General features: G+C 38.3%; 1 protein-coding gene across 1 annotated transcript in view; it reads left to right on the top strand.

The window, feature by feature from the left end:
* Positions 1-21,973, top strand: part of SLC6A11 (solute carrier family 6 member 11) — a 165,068-nt gene that overhangs the window by 41,047 nt on the left and 102,048 nt on the right. The window contains exon 5 of the mRNA XM_074283907.1: positions 9,766-9,898. Within this exon, the coding sequence (XP_074140008.1) occupies positions 9,766-9,898 (133 nt within the window). The remainder of the gene's footprint in view (positions 1-9,765; positions 9,899-21,973) is intronic.

Genomic DNA, 21,973 nt, shown 5'->3' with positions numbered 1-21,973 from the left:
TACTAGGGAAAGTTGACATCTCTTGAAGAAATAGGGAAGTTGAGATGGGCAGGTCATTTTGTGGAGTGATGTTGAATTCTGATATACAAAGTTAAGTTAACAGTCTAGGTGAGATAATGAAGCCTAAGTCAAGAGATACAGGATAAGATACTCTGGTGCAAGATAAGTCTCTGCTAAGAATTCATAACATTGTGCCAAGTCTTGGGCATAATGCCACCAAGAATCAGGGATATTTGGACTCTCATGTAGCCAGATAATTCCAGATAAACCCTTGGTATTTTTCCTCTTGGCTTTTCTCCCTCTATAGTTTCCTAAGGGTTTCCTCATTATTAACATGAAGTCCTCTTTCCTGGGGATTGGAGTATAAAAAAAGGAACAAGAAAAAAGAAAGAAAGAAAAGAGGGAGAGATGGAGGGAGGGAGGAAGGAAAGAAAAGAAAGGAAGGAAGGAAGAAAAAAGAAATAGAAGAAGGAAGGAGGGGAAAGGAGGAAAGAAAGGAGGAAAGGTGCAAGGAAGGAGGGAAGGAAGAATAGAGAAACAAGGAAAGAAAGATGGAAAGAAAGAAAAGAAAGAAGGAAAGAAAAAGAAAGAGAAAGAGGAGGGATGGAAGAAAGGAAGGAAATAAAGAGAAATAGAGGAAGGGAAAAAGGGAGGAAAGCAGGAAGGAAACTCTGAAAACTCAATAGGCAAGGAAAGTTTGCAAATCTCATATGCTTTCATTCTGAGTAACTTTGTGGCAGTTGTGGAACAGGTTTCTGTTTCCCTTTGGATTGGGATTGACAGAGGGAGAATAAACAACACATTGGAAAGTGTTGGATACATAGTCATAAGATACTGTATTAAAATCTGAACTATCATTTATGATCATGTAACCTTTGGAAAGCTATTTAACTTTTCTGAGCTTTAGTGTTTTCCACTATAAAATGAAGGGGAAGAACTAGATGATCTCAAAATTCCTTTTCATCTCCCATTCTATAATCCTATATAGCTACATATTTTTCTAGGACTCTGAGATGCTGGGGAAGGTATATTTTCCATGTGTGGTCACAAGGTGGTGCAATAATTCCACTGTCCCCAGCCTCCCCAGGAGAAAAAATAACTTGGTATGGAAGCTGGGAGTTTATTGATAATTCCAGGAGGCTCTTGGAAAATCTGGGACAATTGGAAAGTCTTAGGAGCAGCGTAAAGTGAGAAGCCTCCTCCGTCTTCTATTTCCTTCCCCCTCTTTTCATGGGGAGCTTGAAACCCCTACCAACACCACATAATAAGAGGGTAACTCAAAAAACAGAAGGAAGAAAAAGATATAAAATTGCAGCCCTACTAGATGAATGACCTAAATATGGGATACAATGAAGAATTTGGGATTTCTAAGAGAGGCATCATGTGGTAGAGATTACTTCTGTAGTTGAGAGATCAGAGAAAGAACTCTTGGCCACTTCTTGTATTTTTTCTTAGGTTATCCCTTTTCTAGTGATCTAAGAAAAGTCTGGGGGTATAGAGAAGCATGCAGCATGAGAAGGAAAGCTGAGGAAGACAGATGTTCACTAGAGAATTATAGTGACTTAGTCATGGGTGGTAGGAAGGATCATAGCCATGGAAGACCATTCCTTCTCCTACAGGCAGAGCCTCTGAGGATGGGAATCTTTGCCTATTTTTGAGAAGAATGAGGAAGAAAAGGAGGAAGAGGAGGAGAAGGAGATGGAGGAGAAAGTAAACTACTGACTGGACAGCTCCCCATCTGTCTCCCTCGCTTCCTCCAGTCAGCTCTCAGCATGCTGTTTAATGTTCCCTGTTGTTTCATGCTTTTTCTTTTTTCCCATCTGTCTCTTCCCATTTGGAGGACATATGTGATGAGGCATAAAGAATCATAGGGTAGATGAGCATCTATGAAATTGAATCCAGGAGCATTTCATTTTTCCATCCATTTTGTACTTTGTCCACTTTATCACATTTTTGGGGGGAGGAGGGAGCGTGGGTGTTGTGTGAGAATTAACCCTAAAGTAATTGTTCAATACAATGTATAAGCTAATCCCCTGCAATTTCAAAGTCAATCACCCTATATTTTCTAAGAAGGAAGGACCTGGATACTCTACCAGCAAATAAATGTTAGTATTGCAAGCCAATTAGTCTAGCCTATATAATAATCTCCTGAGCCCCTCCCACCCAGATCATCAGTCTCTTGGTTGGTAGACCTAAAGAAGAAAATCAAACCCCCATCTTTGGGTAGCATATTACACCTTCCATGATCTTTATAATATACTATTTAATTTGATTCTCAATAGAACAACTGTAATAAAGATTTTTAAAAATTAAAAAAAATTGCATAACTTTCTTTTCCAAATGGAGTCTGCCCCAACCTAAAGAGTCATCCCTTATAACAAAGAATATGAGAAAAGGGTGGAGGGGGGCAGATCCATGAAACTAACCAATATGACAAGTTCAACAGTATATCTGCATCTATACATCTACATATACTACACACATGGCCCCCCACCTCTCCAATGAAGAGAAGGTTCTTATTAGGTTCTTACCTCTTTTTCAGTATCAAGTTTGGTATAATAATTCTATAGCATTCAACTTCTCCCTTCTCATTCTTGTTCTTTCCATCTAATAATGATTCATATCTCTCTCTCTCTCTCTCTCTCTCTCTCTCTCTCTCTCTCTCTCTCTCTCTCTCTCTCTCTCTATATATATATATATATATATATATATATATATATATATATATATGTAATTTTCCTGATTCACCTCCCTTCACTTTTCATTTCAGACTTTTTGTTAGTCTTATCATGATTCTTTCTACTCTTCATAGTTTCATATAATGTCATAATATTCCACAAAATCCTATAGCTAGTGTTGAAATGAGACTTAGAAGTCACTTGGGCCAATTCCTCCATTTTAGCATTACACTCATGTGTCACGGTTAAACAGTTGTCAAAGTTATGGGCATTTATTTGTTTCCAGTTATTTTCTGCAACAACAAAAAATGCCATTGAAAATATTTTAATCTGCTTTTTTTATTTCCCTGGGGCAATAAGTATAGTCGTGAGTTTTCAAGGTCAAAAGATATGGGCACTTTCTTAGCATAATTCAGAACATCTTTTCAGAATGATTTAGCTAATTCATAGATCTTCTGACAATGTGTTAGTGAGCCTGAATTCTCCTGACTTCTTCAATAAGTTACTTTAGGATGATTGCACAAGGTCAGTTTTATGATCTTTTTTTGACAAGAGAAGGTGCTGATAGAATAAAGACCATCCTCAAGTCCATACAGCTACTGGCGGAAACAAGACTGGTATTCCAACCTGATAAGTCCTTGTCCAGTGTTAATTCTGCTAGTTCATTGGCTTCCTGTTTTATAGGACCTCTGTTTTTTTTTTTTTTTTCCTCTAGGGTTTTCTCAGGGCAAAACTCTATTCTTTTAAAATTAACTCTTCTTTTGCCTAGTACAATCCATGAACTTGACCACATAAGTCTTCAGGAGAGAATAAATGGGCTGAAAAATTAATCAGAACCATTTCATAAACAACTAAAAGTTTAATTTAAGGATTTGATCCCCTTATTTTAGGTAAAACACATCAACAGATAAGTATTTAAATGCAAATTGATAAATCAACTGAAGCAGTATGACTAAATTTTTTTTTAACAATGTCTTATTTTTGTATCCCCTCAATTTCTCTATATATTCCTTCCAGGGATATATAAATACATACATACACACACACACACACATACACACATATATGTGTGTGTGTGTATATGACATGTACACAATAAAAAACAGAAAATGTAGAGGGAAAAGACATCAATAACAATTAATATTGAATGATAAGTAGATATAATGACTGAACATGACCCCAAAGGAGCTATAAAAATCTGCCTGCCTTGAGGACCTATGGAGGTGGACATATGTACTGTCATACTAACTGGTACATTGTTGAATTTTGTGCAACAGCTCCCTCCACTTCTAATCCCTTATCTCTTATTGATTCCCTGGATTTAAGTATTTCTTAGCATAATTCAGAACATCTTTGCAGAATGATTTAGCTAATTCATAGATCTTCTGACAATGTGTTAGTGAACCTGAATTCTCCTGACTTCTTCAACAAGTTACTTTAGGATGATTGCAGAAGGTTAGTTTTATGATTCCTTTTTGACAAGAGAAGGTACTGATAGAATAAAGACCATCCTCAAGTAGTCCACATAGCTACTTAAGTGTCATGAGTGGAAAAAGTTTAAGAAGTCCTGATATATATATATATATATATATATATATATATATATATATATATATATATATATACACACATATATATATATAAAACTTAAAATATATATGTATATATATATACACACATATATATATATATAACTTAAAATATATATGTATATATACATATATATATAACTTTAAAAACTTCATATAATTTTATTATTTATTAAAGAAAAGAGAAAATTTGCATATTAATAAAATGGATGACTTGTTTATTTTTATACAAGAATTAAATCTTGCTGGAATATTTGATAGCTTTTACTGTTGCCAAATTTTCCAACCCCCACATTTAGTTACATGCTCCCATATGGGGTCATGACCTACAGTTTAAGAAGCTTTGACATATATTACATTGGATGCATATGTGTAATTGTGCATATTGTTTTCTTAGTTTTTCTTGCTTTACTTTCTATCATTTCCCATATCTTTCCAGTGCTTTTCTGGTCATATTCACAGTTTCTAATAGTGTAGTTATAGTCTAATACATTTATTAGTACCAGAATTTGTTTGACCATTCCCCAGTTGATGGGTTCCTTTCAATTTTCAGTTCCTTGTTATGTAGGAAAAATACTGCTATAAATATTTGAAAGTATATTGTACCATTCTTCCTACGAACTTGGAATATTAAGCAATATTGTTTTCAAAGCAAGAACCTACAAAAGTTTGAGCAAAGAACCACTTTCAGATATATTGGGATGGTATCATAATTCCAACTGAGTAAATTTATACCTAAAGACACATCCTGTATTATTTAAGGAACAAAATCATGTTGATAGACACATCTGAATAAATCATAAAACCTTATCTGGAAACAAAAGTGTCTCTTTTGATGAAATAAAAACCAGGGAACGTTAAAGATGACCTAAATTATGACTGTTTATTTGGTAAACATTTCCTATAACAAAAATGGTAACCCATTATACAAGAATTCTGGACAGGATGTTAGAAAGCCTGAATTTTTCATCCAAGCTCAGCCACAAATTGGATTGTGACATTGAACAAGTCATTCTGCTCTTCTAAGTCTTAATTCTTTGTAAAAGAGGAGGTTAGATCAAATGATCTCTAATGTCTCTTAAAAGTCTAACATTATATATTCTAAAGTCCTTACAGGTCTAACATTCTAAGTTTCCACCTATTTATGACATTCTTCCCAACTGAATCTGTACTAAGATCCTTTCTAGTTCTGCTACTCTATATTCTAAAAGTCCCCCCATCCTGCCATCATATTATTCCACAATCTGACAGAACTGTTTCTTTATTAAAACTCATAAAGTTAGTATTTCTAGACACTAACTACATCCCCCGATTTATACCAGAAATAGATTTCTTTAATATAGTTGATGGATGAGACCCTTAACTTTATAATGAATCTAGACCAGATTTGACTAAAATATAAAGAATAACAATGCTGATTTTCACTCCACTAGGATTTAGAATCCTTTTCATTCTGAGAACTCATTTGCGGCCCTGACACCTCATTTGTTAACGGTGTCACTGGAAGAGAGATGGGATACAGAATTGTTACACCCATTTTATAGACAGAAGGAAGAACAGATGAAAGGAGTGATTTATTCAACAGCTCATATTGAGGAGATGGCAACAGGAAAAGCAGAATCTAATATTAACAGATCTCAGAATTTTAGAATCAGATTGGACCTTATCAATTATCTAGTCCAGGAATTTTGTGTCATGGACATAGGTGAAGACTTTGGAACCTTTTTCCAAATAGCATTTTTAAAATAAATAAAGAATAGTTATTACTTACATAGCTCTTCAAGGATGCAAAGAGTTTTATTTATTATCTCACTTGATACTGAACATGCATGGCTTTCCAAAGGAAGCAATTATATTAAAATAATTTTCAATTATATTGAAAATTTTCAAGATTAAAAAAAAAAACATTACAGACTGCACAATAAGAATCCCTAATCTATTCCTCTTTTTAGAGAACATAACTGAGGTTCAGAAACAGGAAGAAATTTGCCCAAGATGGCATAGCTCCTTAGTAGCAGAGTCAAGATTAGAATGGAGGCAGCTGCCTGACCTGGACTCAGGACTTCTTTGTGACTTCAATTTCAGACCTCAGATACTTATTGGCTGTGTGACTCTGGACCTGTTTGCCTCAGTTTTCTCACTTGTAAAATGAGCCAGAGAAAGAAATGGTAAAATCCTCCAGAATTATAGCCAAAAAAACCAACCAACCAAACAAACAAAAAAAAACCCAAATGGTATCACAGAGTTGAAAATGAGAGAAATCACTAAACAACCACAGCATGATTAGAACCCTTGTCTCCTGAGTCTTTTCCTAGGGCATTATAGATATAGTCTATCTCAGATAGTTTGCGGGGAAAGTGGTTAATCTCAAGCTTCTTCCTCTGGACCGGACGACAAAGTCCCCAGAAATGTTTGGTCCCCTATTGACTAAGAAATTGTGCTTTGTGAACCCATCCAGGGCCATTGTGGGGTTTGCCCAGATAGACCCCCATCTGGTCTCTGCCATCCCTGGGCCAAGGAGTGTTGTAGCAGTGTTACTGTGGGGCATTCTTTTACAGGATGCCATTGGCAGCCAGCTCTCCTTGCTATTCAGGAGTCTACTCTGGCCTGGTACATTGGGAAGGATTATTAAGGAAGCTTTTTCCCAGTGTTATGTTCCCTGAGTCCCTGGGAGTTCAGGGCCACAGCCATGGGGCTCTCAAAGGCTACCCTTGTAGCAGCCGAAACAAACCCACTGCCCCCTCCCCTGGCTGTTCTTTTGCTCTTGTTGCTGAGTTCCTAAGTTGAAGTGGAAGTTGCTAACAGAAGAAAATATCTTGAGGATGTTTTCAAATAGTGTCTGATCAAATAAAAGGGTAATTTGTCTTTTTTAGCTTGTAGGAATCTAATTTCCATTTCATTGCTTCGTCAGGCGGGGAGGGGAATGAAGGAAGCAAGGACAATTCAATCTAAAGTGGACAGCGTACAAAAGTCGGATGTGAAAAAAAACAAAACAAAAAACCCCAACAATCCCACATCCTGCCCCATCTCCCAGTAAGACTGCTCTCCTTTATTTCTTGGGGTTCCCCACTTTAGCTAGTTTTCAGTATTCTTTTTCCAAAAGGGGAGTACGAGAAACAATTATCATGCATAACTCTTCTGTCTTATTCTGTTTTTTGTTTTATTAACAGATTGAATTCAGAGTTTCCAGCTGTAAAGATAATGTCTATCTGCTGGTATCTGACTATAAGAGCTGGAGCTTACTCTGAGGTCTTTTGTTGCTTTCAGTCTGGGAGGTGGCCAGTCAACAAAGGATGATTGATGAAGGGCACGTGGGAAAAGAAGTGAGCTTCGTTCACAATGAGAGACTGTGCGAGGAAGTGGGGGGGATCAGGCAAGCAGGATCATTCCTTCAACCTTGCAAGGAGATACAGTTAATCAGTCAACATGCATTTGTTAAATTGTTTACTGTGCTTTGCTCTGGGATCTGAGCTAGGTGTGAGACAAAAGACAAAAGAGAAACAAAAAATCTTATAATCTACCTCAAAGAGACGATTTCTTTTTTAAAAAGCATGTGTGTGTATGTGTGTGTGTGTGTGTGTGTGTTATAAGCACATAAATATGTGTATATATGTATATATGTATATGTATATATAAACATATACATAGAGATAAATAAATAGAAAGATAAATGACTGGATAGATAGAGAGATAGAAACAGATATAGATAGGTGGGGGGGAAGAGAGACAGAGAGAGAAAGAGAGAAGAAAGAAAGAAAAACATGATAATTGTAGGTTATTTAGGGGAAAGATGCATTACACATTCTAGCTCTTAAGAAACTGGAACCATCTTTTCTTGAAAATTCAGAAGCAAATGTTCTTACTCCTTTCAATTGTCATTCATTCATTTCATAGTCATGTCTGGCTCTTTGTGATCCCATTTTGGGTTTTCTTGGCAAAGATCCTTGATATGATTTTCCCATTTTCTTCTCCAGCTCATTTTCTAAATAAGAAAACTGAGGCAAACAAGAGGAGTTACTTGATAATTGTCACACAGTCAGATTTGAACTCAGGGAGATGGTTTTTTTTTTTTTTTACTCTATCCACTGCTCCATCTAATAGTCCTTGTATTAGGATGAATTTATCATCTTTTGACTAAGTAACTCTCATGTTTAGAATATTCTGCTAGTTCTGAGAGAAATGAAAGGATTAAATAAAATACCATTTCTGACCTCCTTGTGTTCATCCTATGAGGCAGTCAAATTCTCTTCTTGCCTTTGTCCAGACCACCCTCTATCTTCAGTGCACCCCATCTCCTCATCTCTGTTTCTTAGAATTGCTCATCCTACAAGCTAACTTAAGTCTCACTTCCTATAAAAGATCTTTCCCAATCACCTTCTCTTCAATTGCCATCCCCAGAAATTATCCTCTATTTAAAGTATATTTTATATGTTTAAATGTCTGCATATGGTAGAGTGGGAAAAGTGTTGGCAGAGGAGTAGAAGGACCTGGGTATAAATCCTTCCTCTGAAAGTCCTATGTATAAGACCTTGGGGAAGTCAATTTGAACCCAGAGTATCTGACTTCAGATTCAGTGCTACTTCCATTGCCTCTTCAGAGCTCAATAAAAAAAAAAAAATCATCTCGTTTAAGACCATCACATTCAAATAATTATATCCCTTTATTTTTAGTTAAGTACAATGCTTTCATTTCTTTTATTTCTGTCCAGCTCTTCTTCTTAGTGAGTATAATTCTCATAGCCAAAAGGAACCTGGGGGCCATGGCTAGAACTGGAGACAGGACTAAAGGGGGATGGTCTAATTTTTTTAATGGTCCAGTGGTTTGTTTTTGTTTTTTTAGAGCAAAAACTGGCCTGATGTCTCTGGGCTAGGGGCTGGGGGTGGGGAAGGGGCTGGCAGACCAACATTAATTGGAATCATTAAATAATTAATACAGAATGAGGCCAGGATCTGACTCCCAGGGAGACAGACACCAAGAGAGACTTTCCAGCAAAGCCCAGACTCAGCTTTCTCAAAGAAGGTTCCCCCAGCTCAGTGCTGATTGACATAATTTTGGGGAGAGGTTTGCCACTCTGAATGGGGCTCATGGAGCAAATTTGGAGGGGATTTGTTTCTCAGACAAGCAGCCGTTTGGTGCTATTTCTCTGACACAATTTGGAGTGTGTTGTGTTTTCCTTAAATGTAACAAAGAGCTCAGGCTCAAGGTTGTGGGGGGGCAGAGAAGGAAAAGCAAGCTGGTGGTCTTTTTTTTATTAGTCACATCCAAAGAGTCACCTTTCTCCAAAATCATCCTAGCAGATGGGCTAGGTCTATAGACATGCCGTTGAGTTCTCTGTACACTAGTTGTTTAGATGGGTTATCTACCAGCATCTCTTGTATCTGATACAGGAGCCTAGAACTCTGTGCTTTTCCAAGGGGTCATTGGAGGTGATGGTTTATTGATGATCAGGGGCTTGACCAGAGGTTGCCCTTATCTCACAGTTCCATGACTCTCCACAGGCGCAGAGTCCTCTCCATCTCTGACGGGATCGAGCACATTGGTAAACTCCGCTGGGAGCTGGCCCTCTGCCTCCTCGCTGCCTGGACCATTTGCTATTTCTGCATTTGGAAGGGGACCAAATCCACAGGGAAGGTAAGGGCCAGCACGCCAGGCACCCAGCTGTTTGCAGAAGTCAAGTTGGAGTCATGTCCATCCTCCTCATCCCAGCAAGGTCTGTGAGCACTGAGAAAGACCTCCCTGCAGAGGGTCAGGCTGGAGTCTTCCCGAACCCAATGGGACATGGGCTCTGTGCTTAGCAGCCATCTCCACTTCACTTTGGGATCCTGCTGCCTTGAACCGCAGAGACCTGACAAAGAGTAGTGAATTTGAAGAGCTTGGGGAACATATCCTTAACATTTATGTGATCTTAGACAAAGAGTCTGCCTTCTAGGACTTTAGTTTGTTCATCTGTAAAATGACTTAGGAATGTGGTCTCTTTAAGACTACATTGCAATGACAGTGCCAGCCAACATTCAGAGAAGCTTTTTTTTTTCCACCTGGGAGCTCCCCATATCAAGGAAATCAAAAATCCAAATCTTATTCTCATTGGTCAGTAATCAAACATTCACTAAGCACTTACTTCTCTTGTGCTGGAGCTGGATTAAGGACCCAGGGAAAGTTAAAAAAAAAAAATAGCAGCTCCTGCCCTCAGGTACTTTGTGTTCTAACAGAGGAGATAACATGTAAATAATTAGGTACATGAGATATATTCAGAATAGATGGATGATAACCTCAGAAGGTAAGGGTCCAGGAAAGGCCTTTCTGAAGAAGGTGGGCCTGAGCTGAAGTCAGATAGCAAGCACTTATTAAGCACTTACTGTGTACTTAAGCAAAGAAAGCAAACAGGAGTCTCTGTTCTAAACAATCTCATATGCTAAAGAGGGAAAAGGCATGCAACAACTATGTATAAATAAGATATAAATCAACTAGATAGGAGAGGCTCCAAGAAGGGAAGACATACATTCCTTAGCAGGCATCGTGATGTGGTAGCTATAGCAGTGGACCTAGAGTCAGGAGCAACTGAGCTAATATTTCATTTTGACACTTATTAGCTGTATGACTTTGGATATGTCACTTAACTGTACTCTACTTCAGTCTTCTTATCTGTAAAATGGGAATAATAATAAAAGCACCTGTTTCCTGGAGCTGTGGTGAAGATCAAAGAACAATATTTGCAAAATGCTTAGCACATCTTAAAATGTTAGCTATAACATGGGAGAAGGACTCCTGCAGAATGTAAGATTTGAACTGAGTCTTAAAGGAGGAAGCTTTGAAGGGTGAGGGAGAGTTCAAAGGCAGAGAAATAAGAGATGGAGAATCCTGTTTAAGGAATAGTAAGGAGGTCAGTTTGTTTGAATTTAGAATCCATAGTGAGAAGTAACATATAATGAGGCTAGATAAGTAGAAAGGCACCCAGTTGTAAGGTTTATAAACACCTTTAAAATCCCATAAGGGTATGATCTAAAAACCTACACTTTCTCCTAATCAACAGGGGTATCATGATGGATCAGAGATGTTCAGGAGTGAAAGTGGCAGAGTGTAAAAATCAACCCAATCAAAAGTTGTTGATCTCCTACTGTGTACTTAGTAAATAAATTATAAGGTCCTTAAAGGAAGGAGCTTTCCCTTTTTTTTTTTCTTTTTTCTTTATATTCCCAATACCTAACAGAAACTGCTACATAGTAGGCACAAAATAAATATAAATAAATAAATAATGTAATATATTATATATAATATAATAATATAATATATAATGATATGATAAATAAATAAAATAAAATAATTGTTCTGACCTAATGTATTTACCATCAGGTATATATCATTGTATTGAGTATTATGGGAAATACATGAGGATGTAAGATGTTGTCCCTGCCCTCAGGGAGCTTACAATTGAGATAGGGAAAGAAAACAAAGATTTGTGAAGCAGTTAGAGAATATAACAAGGACACATGAAGTCAGTTAGGGAAAGGGAAGGGAAGGGAAGGGAAAGGAAAGAAAAGGAAGGGAAGGGAAGAGAACAGAAGAGAACAGAAGGACATAAGTTTTTATAAAACTCCTAATATGCGTGAGGAATTTTTTACAACTTGGAATGTTGAGTTCAAGGGTTACAGGAAGTAATCTTTAGAGATGGCCTTGGCCATACCAGTTTATTTTACAGGTAGTAAAATGGAAATTCAGAATTGTACTCACTTGTAAAAATAAATATCAGAGCTGGAATCCAGACCCAATCACTCAAAGCCCCAATTCAGTCTGCTTCTCTAACAGCCGTGATTCAAAAGAATGGACTTTTTGTGGGCTGTAGTTTCATGGAGGAGGTGGACACTGGATGTTCAGTTGTTAAATAGGATTTTGAAGGGATTTTCATTCAAGTTTGCATTGTACTAGATACCTTCTGAGGTCCTTCTCTGACTATGAAAATCTCTGATTGTAGGCCTTGATGTGGATCTTGGGGTGTGGGGCAAGTAACCTGATTCTAGGTTCTGAAATAGGAAAGAAAATGGGAATATCAGAAGGAACATTACACATCTGGCTGCAGTTAAGACAAGGATGCTGGATAGATCATGTGGGACCAGATTCTGGATCTCTGCATGAAGAACTTTATACTGGGTGCAGTAGGAACTGAGAAGCTATTGAAGGAGAAATAGCAACTTATATAGTGCGATGACACACTCACTTCTCAGGAAATAAATAGTAGCAGAGTAAGCTCAGCTAAAAAAATAATCTCTGTCCTCATGAAATTTACAATCTACTGGAAGAAAGTAACATACAAAAACAAAAGACTTAGAGGACTGAAGGAGATGTGGATAATGGGCATATTATTTATCTTCAAATATTTGAAAATCTCTTATATGAAGAAGAAATTAGATTTTTCTTGTTTCCTGGGAGTAGAGTTAGGAATATAGGTAAAAGTTGCAATGAGATAGATTTAGTCTTTTTTTATTATAGCTTTTTATTTACAAGATATATGCATGGGTAATTTTTCAGCATTGACAACTGCAAAAACTTTTGCTCCAATTTTTCCCCTCCTTCCCCCTACCCCCCTCTTCCACATGGCAGGTTGGCCAATACATGTTATATATGTTAAAGTATAAATTAAAACAATATATGTATACATGTCCATACAGTTATTTTGTTGTACAAAAAGAATCGGACTTTGAAATAGTGCACCATTAGCCTGTGAAGGAAATCCAAAATGGAGGTGGACAAAAATAGGGGTATTGGGAATTCTATGTAGTTTTTCAGAGTCATCTCCTAGAGTTCTTTTGCTGGGTGTAGCTGGTTCAGTTCATTACTGCTCTATTGGAACTGATTTGGTTCATCTCATTGTTGAAGAGAGCCATGTCCATCAGAATTGATCATCATATAGTATTGTTGAAGAATATAATGATCTCCTGGTCCTGCTCATTTCACTCAGCATCAGTTCCTGTAAGTCTCTCCAGGCCTTTCTAAAAATCATCCTGTCGGTCATTTCTTACAGAACAATAATATTCCATAATATTCATATATGACAATTTATTCAGCCAATCTCCAATTGATGGGCATCCACTCATTTTCCAGTTTCTGCCCACCACAAAGAGGGCTGCCACAAACATTCTTGCACATACAGGTCCCTTTCTCTTCTTTAAAATCTCTTTGGGATATAAGCCCAGTATAATACTGCTGGGTCAAAGGGTATGCACAGCTTGATAACTTTTTGAGCATAGTTCCAAATTGCTCTCCAGAATGGCTGGATGTATTCACAATTCCACCAACAATGTATCAGTGTCCCTTTTTTCCCACATTCCCTCCAACATTCTGCATTATCTTTCCCTGTCATTCTAGCCAATCTGACAGGTGTTTCAGAGTTATCTTAATTTGCATTTCTCTAATTAATAATGACTTGGAGCATCTTTTCATATGGCTAGAAATAGTTTCAATTTCTTTGAGAATTGTCTGTTAATATCCTTTGATATCATTTATCAATTGGAGAATGGCTTGATTGCTTATAAATTAGAGTCAATTCTGTTTATATTTTGGAAATGAGGCCTTTATCAGAAACTATGACTATAAAAATGTTTTCCAATTTATTACTTCCCTTCTATAGATTTAATCTTAATGTAAAGAAAAACTTCAAAAGTAGAAGGAACTGTCTGGAGAAGCAACAGCAGCCAAAATAGCAGCAGCAGCAGTAATAGTAGTAATAGTAGTGGTAGTGGTGGTGATAGTAGTGGTAGTGGTAGTAGTGGTAGTAATGATACCAGGAGCAAGACTCAGGAGAACCTGAGTTCAAACCCTGCCCTTAGTCCTTTCCTAGTGGTATGATCCTGGGTAAATCGCTTTATGTCTCTCAGCTTCAGTTTCCTCATCTATAAAATGGGAAAAATAATAGCACTTACTCCTTATTGTTATGAGGATGAAATGAGATAATTTAGGTAGTGTATTTTATAAACCTTAAAGTTCTTTATTAATGTGTTGATTTTGCATCACTGTATTTTATATGTATTGATATCTATTTAGAATGTACACTTCTTGAAGGCAGGGACTTTTACTTTTGTCTTTGTAGTCCAGGGCCCAGCACAATACTAGCACATAGTAGGTGCTTAATAAATGCTGATTAATCAATGAATTGATTGATTTTGGGGGGGAAGGGAGATAGAAAAGTATGTACTTTAAAATTCAGTGTAGTTTTTCACTTGATATAGAGAGAAAGGGAAGGGTAGCCAGTGTTCAAACTCTACTTAATATACTTTTGCTGATTCAAAGATGGGCTCCCTAGCTTTCTCTTCCAGCCTTTCACCCACCCAAGAGATAATACACAAATGAAATAAAACTATAGTCCTACCTCCCTTCATCTTTTCCTGTAAGATTGGTCTCTAAAAACTTTCTTTACTTCCCATTTTCCCCTTGGCCCATCTTCAAATTTTCTACATTCCTCTAAAGTGGCAGAGTGCAGAACTGGGTTCAGATTTTTATTCAAAAGTCTGTCCAGTACAGAAACAGATGGGGATATAGTAGCTTTGGGCTGAGCATGTGAATGACTCTTTGACCAAAGCCCAGACACCTTCAGGCAGCCTAATTACCAAGAAATATGGGCCTCATTGATGTGTAACATGAGGCTACGGAAGGCAGGGCCATGCCCAGTGACTTAGAAAAGGTGAAAGAATGGTTCCCTTGAAAGTCCTGGGCTGCCTTTCAAGCACAGAGCATCCTAAGAACCTTCAGAAGGCCACAGTCCAAAGGAGGTCGGCATTCTTCCTCAAACAAAAGTGTCTCTGACAAACTTTCTGCCTTTTTAGAACTGTATAGATTTTTAGATGATCCCATCTAGAAGAGAACTTAGAGATTACTTAGAACAAACCCTCATCATCAGGACTAGTGCAATAAGGCTCTCATTGAATTCCTAGACTCAAATCTTGCTCCTCAGCTGCCATCTTCCCAATTCATCTTCCATTTAGTAGCCATAGAGATTTTCCTCAAGTGCAAGTCAGCTGTGTTACCTACTTGGAAACATATATCTTGAATGTATTTAGTTATTTCCATTTTCTCTCCCTCATTAAAACATGAACTTTTTAAAAAGGTATGAACTAGTTTTGCCTTTATTTGTATTCCAAGAACTTAGCTCAATGCCTAGCATATGGTAAGCTGTTAAATGTTCATTGACTAATTTAGCTAGATTAAACACCTTTAGTTCACAAATGAGAAAAAACTGAAGCCAGAGGAAGGGAATGGACTTGTCTAAGATCCCATAGCTAATTAATGACAAGACTTAAGGGCAGTGTTGCTGGTGCCCAATATGGTGCCTTGTCATAAGCACTCACTGATTCACTCCCCTCAGGGTTTGTACCAGGTGGGGTGCATTCTTCTCAAGGCTCTGATCAGAGAAACCCAGTGGACAAGCTAGTGTATGGAACTGAAACTCTTCTACCTTGATAAAGTCCTCTTGGATCCTAATCAGCTAACATTTGAGAAAGGAAAGATTGCTTGTCTCCATGCTCATCCCCAATTCCTTGATAAAATGACCGGGAACCTGTTCTATTAAACCCTTGCCAATTCTAAAGCCAAGAAAGGATTGCAAGTTTTGTTTCTTAAGTGTTATCTTTCTACTTGATCTGCCAGTTCTATTGGTCAGCGATAAAAATTCTAAAATATAGACATCTACCCTGTTGTCAAGATCTCTGGTCCTTTGTGGAGAATCCTGAGAAGTGCTGGGCTTTTTAAGATCACAGGTGTTAAGGACTTCAAGGACCCTTAGGAATCATCCAGTTCAAAAGTGCTTAAACCATGGCTTGTGATGCCATGTAAGTTATAACTGAATGTTGGGCTCACAAAATTATGATTTATTAACAATAACTATTTGACATGTAGAGCTATTGTATATACTTATACACCAAGGGTTGTGTAAAAATTTCTCAGCCAAAAAGGTGTAATAAGGGGGGGAAAGTTTAAGATTCCCTGTCAATCAAGTCAATCAAGCAAGCAATACACATTCAGTAATCATTTACTGTATGCCAGACACTGTTCTAGACTCCTTGGAGAAGTCAAAGAAAAATCTGGTTCTATGCTCAAGGATTCTATTGAATTCTACTGAGGGAGGAAAATATACACAGATAGCCCAATCTTCTCCTCTTCCAAATGAGGGACTGAGCCTAATGAGGTAGGGAAGGTAAAAATTTCAAATATCTCCATCAGGGTGCCTGAAATTTTACCATTAGGGATGTATTCCTTTGCATTTTAATAATGCCAGCATATCAGTATGAATTAGCTTAGCCACATCATAGATTTAAAGCTATAAGAGACCTTAATAGCTAACTATAGTTTAAACCTCTTATTTTATATGTGAGTAGCTCAGAACCAACTTTCTGATTTTATCCAATAGGATTTCCTCTGTCAAACAGAAAGTCTCTTCCTTGGGGGAAATGGCCTAAATGATGTCCAGAGAGGCACCCTTCAGAAATTAGTGACTGCATTGCCAGGGAAACTGAAGAAGGCCTGTTCAGACAGTCACAATCCTTTATATCCCCCTTCTTCAGCTGGTTCCTTTTCTTTTCTCTCTTCCTTTCCTGGTTCCTTCCTCCTTGTCCTCCTGTCTTTCCCTTTTCATTCAATCTGAGTGATTTACAGATTTCTCCCACTTCTCCCTCCTTCGTCATTTCCTGGTATCTAGGAGGGAAGGTTGCTGTTCTTATAATTGAATTCCCCCTCTCCCCTGTGCCTCTTTAAAGGAAACTAAAGAATAAGTTCTCTCTACCTCACACAATCTCCAATGCTCTGAATCTATTCTTTTTTTGAATTCTAGGACATCAGAACCCCAACCTAACAGTTACAAACAACCATGAATAGATTTCCTTTTCTTCCTTAATTAGCCAGTTGTTCCAGTAATTTCATGGACCTTGGGCATGGTTTATGGAACCTTCCTGTCTTCCCTCACGCTAGAAATGGACTTAGATTCTCAGCTTTCTCCGCCTCCTACCTGAGCAGGTGTTAATGTATTTTTCTGGCTAAACTAGGAATTCTCATCCTTTTTTATATTTTGGATCCCTCTGACAGACTAGTGAACATGATGAACCCCTATTTAGCGTAATCGTTTAAAATGATTGAAAGCAATGCTAGATTTAAGTTAGAGATTAATGAAAATAAGGCTGTCTTTTTTATGGACCCTTCTTGTCTAGTAGCCCTCAAGCTAGAAAGGAACTTAGATTCTCAGCTTTCTCAGCCTCCTTCCTGGGAAGTGATGAGATCTTTTTCTGTCTAAACTAGGGATTCTCATCATTTTCTTGTATTTTGCATCCCTCGGACAGACTAATAAACATTATAAACCCTTAGAATAATCTTTTAAAATGATTGAAAGCAATGATAGATTTCAGTTAGAGATTACTGAAAATAAAGATGTCTTTTTTTTTATGGATTTAGATTCCCTCAAGCTAGAAAGGGGCTTAGATTCTCAGCCTTCTCAGCCTCCTACCTGAGTAGGTGATAGGATCTTTTTCTGACTAAACTAGGGATTCTCATCTTTTTTTTTCTTTGATCTCCAGTCCCTCTGACAGACTAGTGAACATTATGAACCCCTATTCAGAATAATCTTTTAAAAGCAATGCCAGATTTCAGTTGGAGATTAATGAAAATAAGGGGTATTTTTTTCTCTTCAAGTTCATAGACAGCATCCCTCAAAATCTATCCACAAACTCAGTTTAAAAATCCCTGAGTAAAAGGGCATTGGGGTGGAAAGGTGAACAAAAGGGACTCTTCCCCCAGGTCTGCCCCTTCCCCTAGTAGCTATATTCATGTGTGCCCAGCATGGGGAAGAAGACTTTATCAAACCGTCCCTTGTGTTCCATGCTGAAACATCAAGTTCGGAAAAAGCCAGTCCATACCTTTGGCCTCTTGTTCAATGGCTCCCTTCTCCCTCCCTTCCTTTTGGGGCGGGCCCCAGCTTGTGGCCAGTGGAGGTTCTGTCAGGAGTCCCCCACGGAAAATTTATTCTTCAATAGCCGCCCATAAAGCCCCTAATGGATTCAATGAGGCATAAAGAGGGAGTAAAGGGGCAGCCGCCAAGAGAAAGGGAGAAATGTGTGAAAAGGAGGAGAAAAAGACCCAGGAAAAGGAACTAAGCTGTATTGCTTCTCGCTCCTCAAGTGTCTTTTGTTGTAGCTTGAAGTAAGAGGAAAGAATGGCCCTTCATGGTGAGACTTTAGCATTTGGTCCAAGATTGATCTCTGTATTCAAAGGAGGAAAGTAGAACGTTCATGAGATGCATGCAGAGTCTCTCTCCCCAGCCTCCTCTGTGGGAGGCTGGAGGCTGGGGGAGGGAGAGACGGCCCCCCTTCCCGGGGCAGGCCGAGCATTCCGGGCCATGGCTAAGCTCTTGGCTGAGGGGTCTTTGTGTTGCTGGGGGGGGAGGGCTTTTCAGAGAACCGTGGTTTGGGGGGGAAGGATAGCGGTAAATTGTAACATTAAATCAAAAGAATTTAGTGTCTAATTCAGGCCTTTCTTTGGCCTTGAATGACAGAGGTTCACCTTTAGCAGGAACCCTGGCAGCGTCTGGTGAGTTAGGAAGAAGGGGAAGCTTCATGCCTCGGTAATACCGGCTTTAGAAAAGCACAATACCACCCCAAAGTCAGAGCGACTGGCAAGAAGAAGGGAAAGGAGGAGGGATTGGCTTCTGAAAAGTCCTGTAAGGAGATTTGGCTCAGGCCGCCCAGTGGAGATGTGGCCCAGTGGGAGCCTGGGATGTCCCCGAGAGGGAGAGAACTTGCGAACCGACAATGGAACAGACCCTAGAGATTACCGCCTCTGTCACTTTACAGAAAAGGAAACTAAGGCACTGAGGCTCCAAGGGGTGAAGAGACTTACTCTTGGGGTCATACAGTTAACTAGTAGAGTAGCTGAAAGTAGAAACTGAGTCATCTGAATCTTAGTGAAGTAACCTTTTTACTTTTCATGTTCCTTCTCAAACTGTACTGGGAGTATACTTGTATATATGTAAAGAAGGAGGGAGGAAGGGACAGAGAGAAAGAGAGAGACAGAAGCAGATAGAGAAATAGAGACAGACATAGAGGGAGACAGAAGCAGAGACAGAGACAGAGAGATAGAGGAAGAGAGAGATACAGAGACAAAGAGGGAGGAAGAGAGAGATAAAAAAAAAAAAAAAACTGAAGCAGAGATACCTCCAAAAGAGACAGAGACAGAAATGTGAGAGATAGAAACAGAGAGAGATAGAGATAGAAACAGAGCATAGAGAGACAGAGAAAGAGAAAAAGAGACAGAGAGAGAAGCAGATAGAGAGATAGAGACAGAGACATAGAGGGAGACAGAGGCAGAGAGACAGAGATAGAGACAGAGATACAGAGAGAGGGAGGAAGGGAAAGAGAAGAAACAGAAGCAGAGATACCCAGAAAAGAGAAATACAGAAACATGAGAGAGACATACACAGGGATAGTCAAACCCCAAACTTATATTCTATTGGCAGAAGGCATATGTTCACAGGAAAACAAATGAATCAAACATTTACAAAAATACATAGAGTTTGTGGTGGGAGTAATAACAACTGTGGGAATAAAGAAAAGCCTCCTAAATGAGGAAACTCATAAACTAAGCCATAAAGTGACCTAGAGATTCCTAAAGGCAAGGTGAAGGAGAACATTCAAAGCTGAAGAACAGGTAGAGGAGGGGGAATGAAAGGCATGGGGCACAGTCTATGAGGCTGCTCAGGGTTTAGAATACAGTGTGCATGGGAGGGAGTAATATACAGTCTGCCTAGAAAGATGGCTGGTACCCAGTCATAAAGATCTTTAAGTCCAAAACAGACATTGTATTTAAAACTTCATAGCTTCTTTAACTGAAGAGTGACATGATCAAACCTGTACTTTACCAAGACTTGTTAAGGAGCTGTGTGGAGAGTGCATTGCAGAAGGGAAAGAGAGAATGCAAGAAGGTGAATTATGGGACAGTGTAGCAATTCAGATATGGCTAAGATCCTGGAGAATGGTTGTACTGTGAATAGAGAGGAGAAAAAAACAAGAGATGAAAAGATAGTGAAACTGATGAGTTAACAGCAAATGGCTGGATGTGGGAAGTGAATACGAGTGAAGAGATAAAGATATCTCTTGACTTGTGAACCTCAAAGAATAGAATGGTGGCATCCTTAACAGGAGACAGAGGATTTAGGAGAAGGGATGAGTTTAGGGAGAAAGATCATGAGTTCACTATCAGACATGTTGAATTTGAACCTACTGCCTATAAAACTACAAGTGGAAAGAGTAAAGTAGACAGCTGGAGGTTCAAGATTAGAGCTCAGGAGAAAGAAAATGGTTGGTTATATAGATTTAGGAGTCCTCTTCAGACAGATCATATCATCATAATTCCAGTGCTAGAAGGGACATATTACATTCTGTTAGGCTCACAATAATATTGAAATGCTAAGTGTCTGAGGTCAAATTTGAACTCAGGTCCTCCTGACATCAGGGCTGGTGCTCTATCCACTGCGCCACCTAGCTGCTCCTTGAGTCTTTATTTCTTTATAAAGTGATGATAATATGTGAAAATTACTTTGACAAAAGAGCTTTGCAAGCAATTGTGCATTACAAAACTATGAATCATTGTTTTAGTTTAATATATCAATGATTTGGATTTTCACTGATTTGGGATATTCCTTTTCCCAACAAAATTACTCACAATATTATTGTGAGCCAAATGGAGACAAGTAGGTTATATAATGGCACAGTTTAGTGAATCTAAATTTGGTTTCATGATTGGGTACCAAGAGATTCATGGAACTGGAATTAACGTAGGGTGAAGTATCGACTGGAGAACCACAGTGGGCCTGTCTCATTCATGAGTTTTGTCAATAGCATGAAAATTATATAACAGAATTACCAAAATTGCAAAAAAAAAAACCCTCAAAGTTGAGAGGAATAATCTGTCTTGGAAGATAAAATTGAGTGTGATAGAACTCTCAACCACCTAGAATTATATATAATAAAATTAATAAGATAAGATATAATATGGATAAATGTAAAGTCTTAAATTTTGGCCTAAAGAATAAACTACAGAAGTATAGGATGGGATGCTATTGAATGGAATCATGTTGTTTAATCCCATGTTCAGTGAACTGGAGTTAGGAGATAATCAGAGCTTCTATACCTGCTGCCACTGTCATCTCTACAGCTACACATGGAAAAGTCATTTGGTTACCTATTTTTTAAGAAGGGGAGGAGAAGAAAATGAGACTACAATACACACTGTAATCTCAATGGATCTGGAATAAAATTGCTATTGGAATTAGCTAAAAATTATAATAAAGAAAAAGAAGAAGAACAACAATGAGACAGAGGAGGAAGAAGAGGAGGAGGAGGAGAAGGAGAAGGAAAAAGAAGAGGAGGAAAAGAGGAGGAGGAGGAGGAGGAGGAGGAGGAGGAGGAGGAGGAGGAGGAGGAGGAGAAGGAGAAGAAGAAGAAGAAGAAGAAGAAGAAGAAGAAGAAGAAGAAGAAGAAGAAGAAGAAGAAGAAGAAGAAGAAGAAGAAGAGAAGGAGAAGGAGAAGGAGAAGGAGAAGGAGAAGGAGAAGGAGAAGGAGAAGGAGAAGGAGAAGGAGAAGGAGAAGGAGAAGGAGAAGGAGAAGGAGAAGGAGAAGGAGAAGGAGAAGAGAAGGAGAAGGAGAAGGAGGAGAAGGAGAAGGAGAAGGAGAAGAAGAA

This window comes from Sminthopsis crassicaudata, chromosome 1, assembly GCF_048593235.1.
Source record: "Sminthopsis crassicaudata isolate SCR6 chromosome 1, ASM4859323v1, whole genome shotgun sequence".
NCBI classification, from domain to species: Eukaryota; Metazoa; Chordata; class Mammalia; order Dasyuromorphia; family Dasyuridae; genus Sminthopsis; species Sminthopsis crassicaudata.
This window is presented reverse-complemented; position numbering and strand designations above follow the sequence as displayed.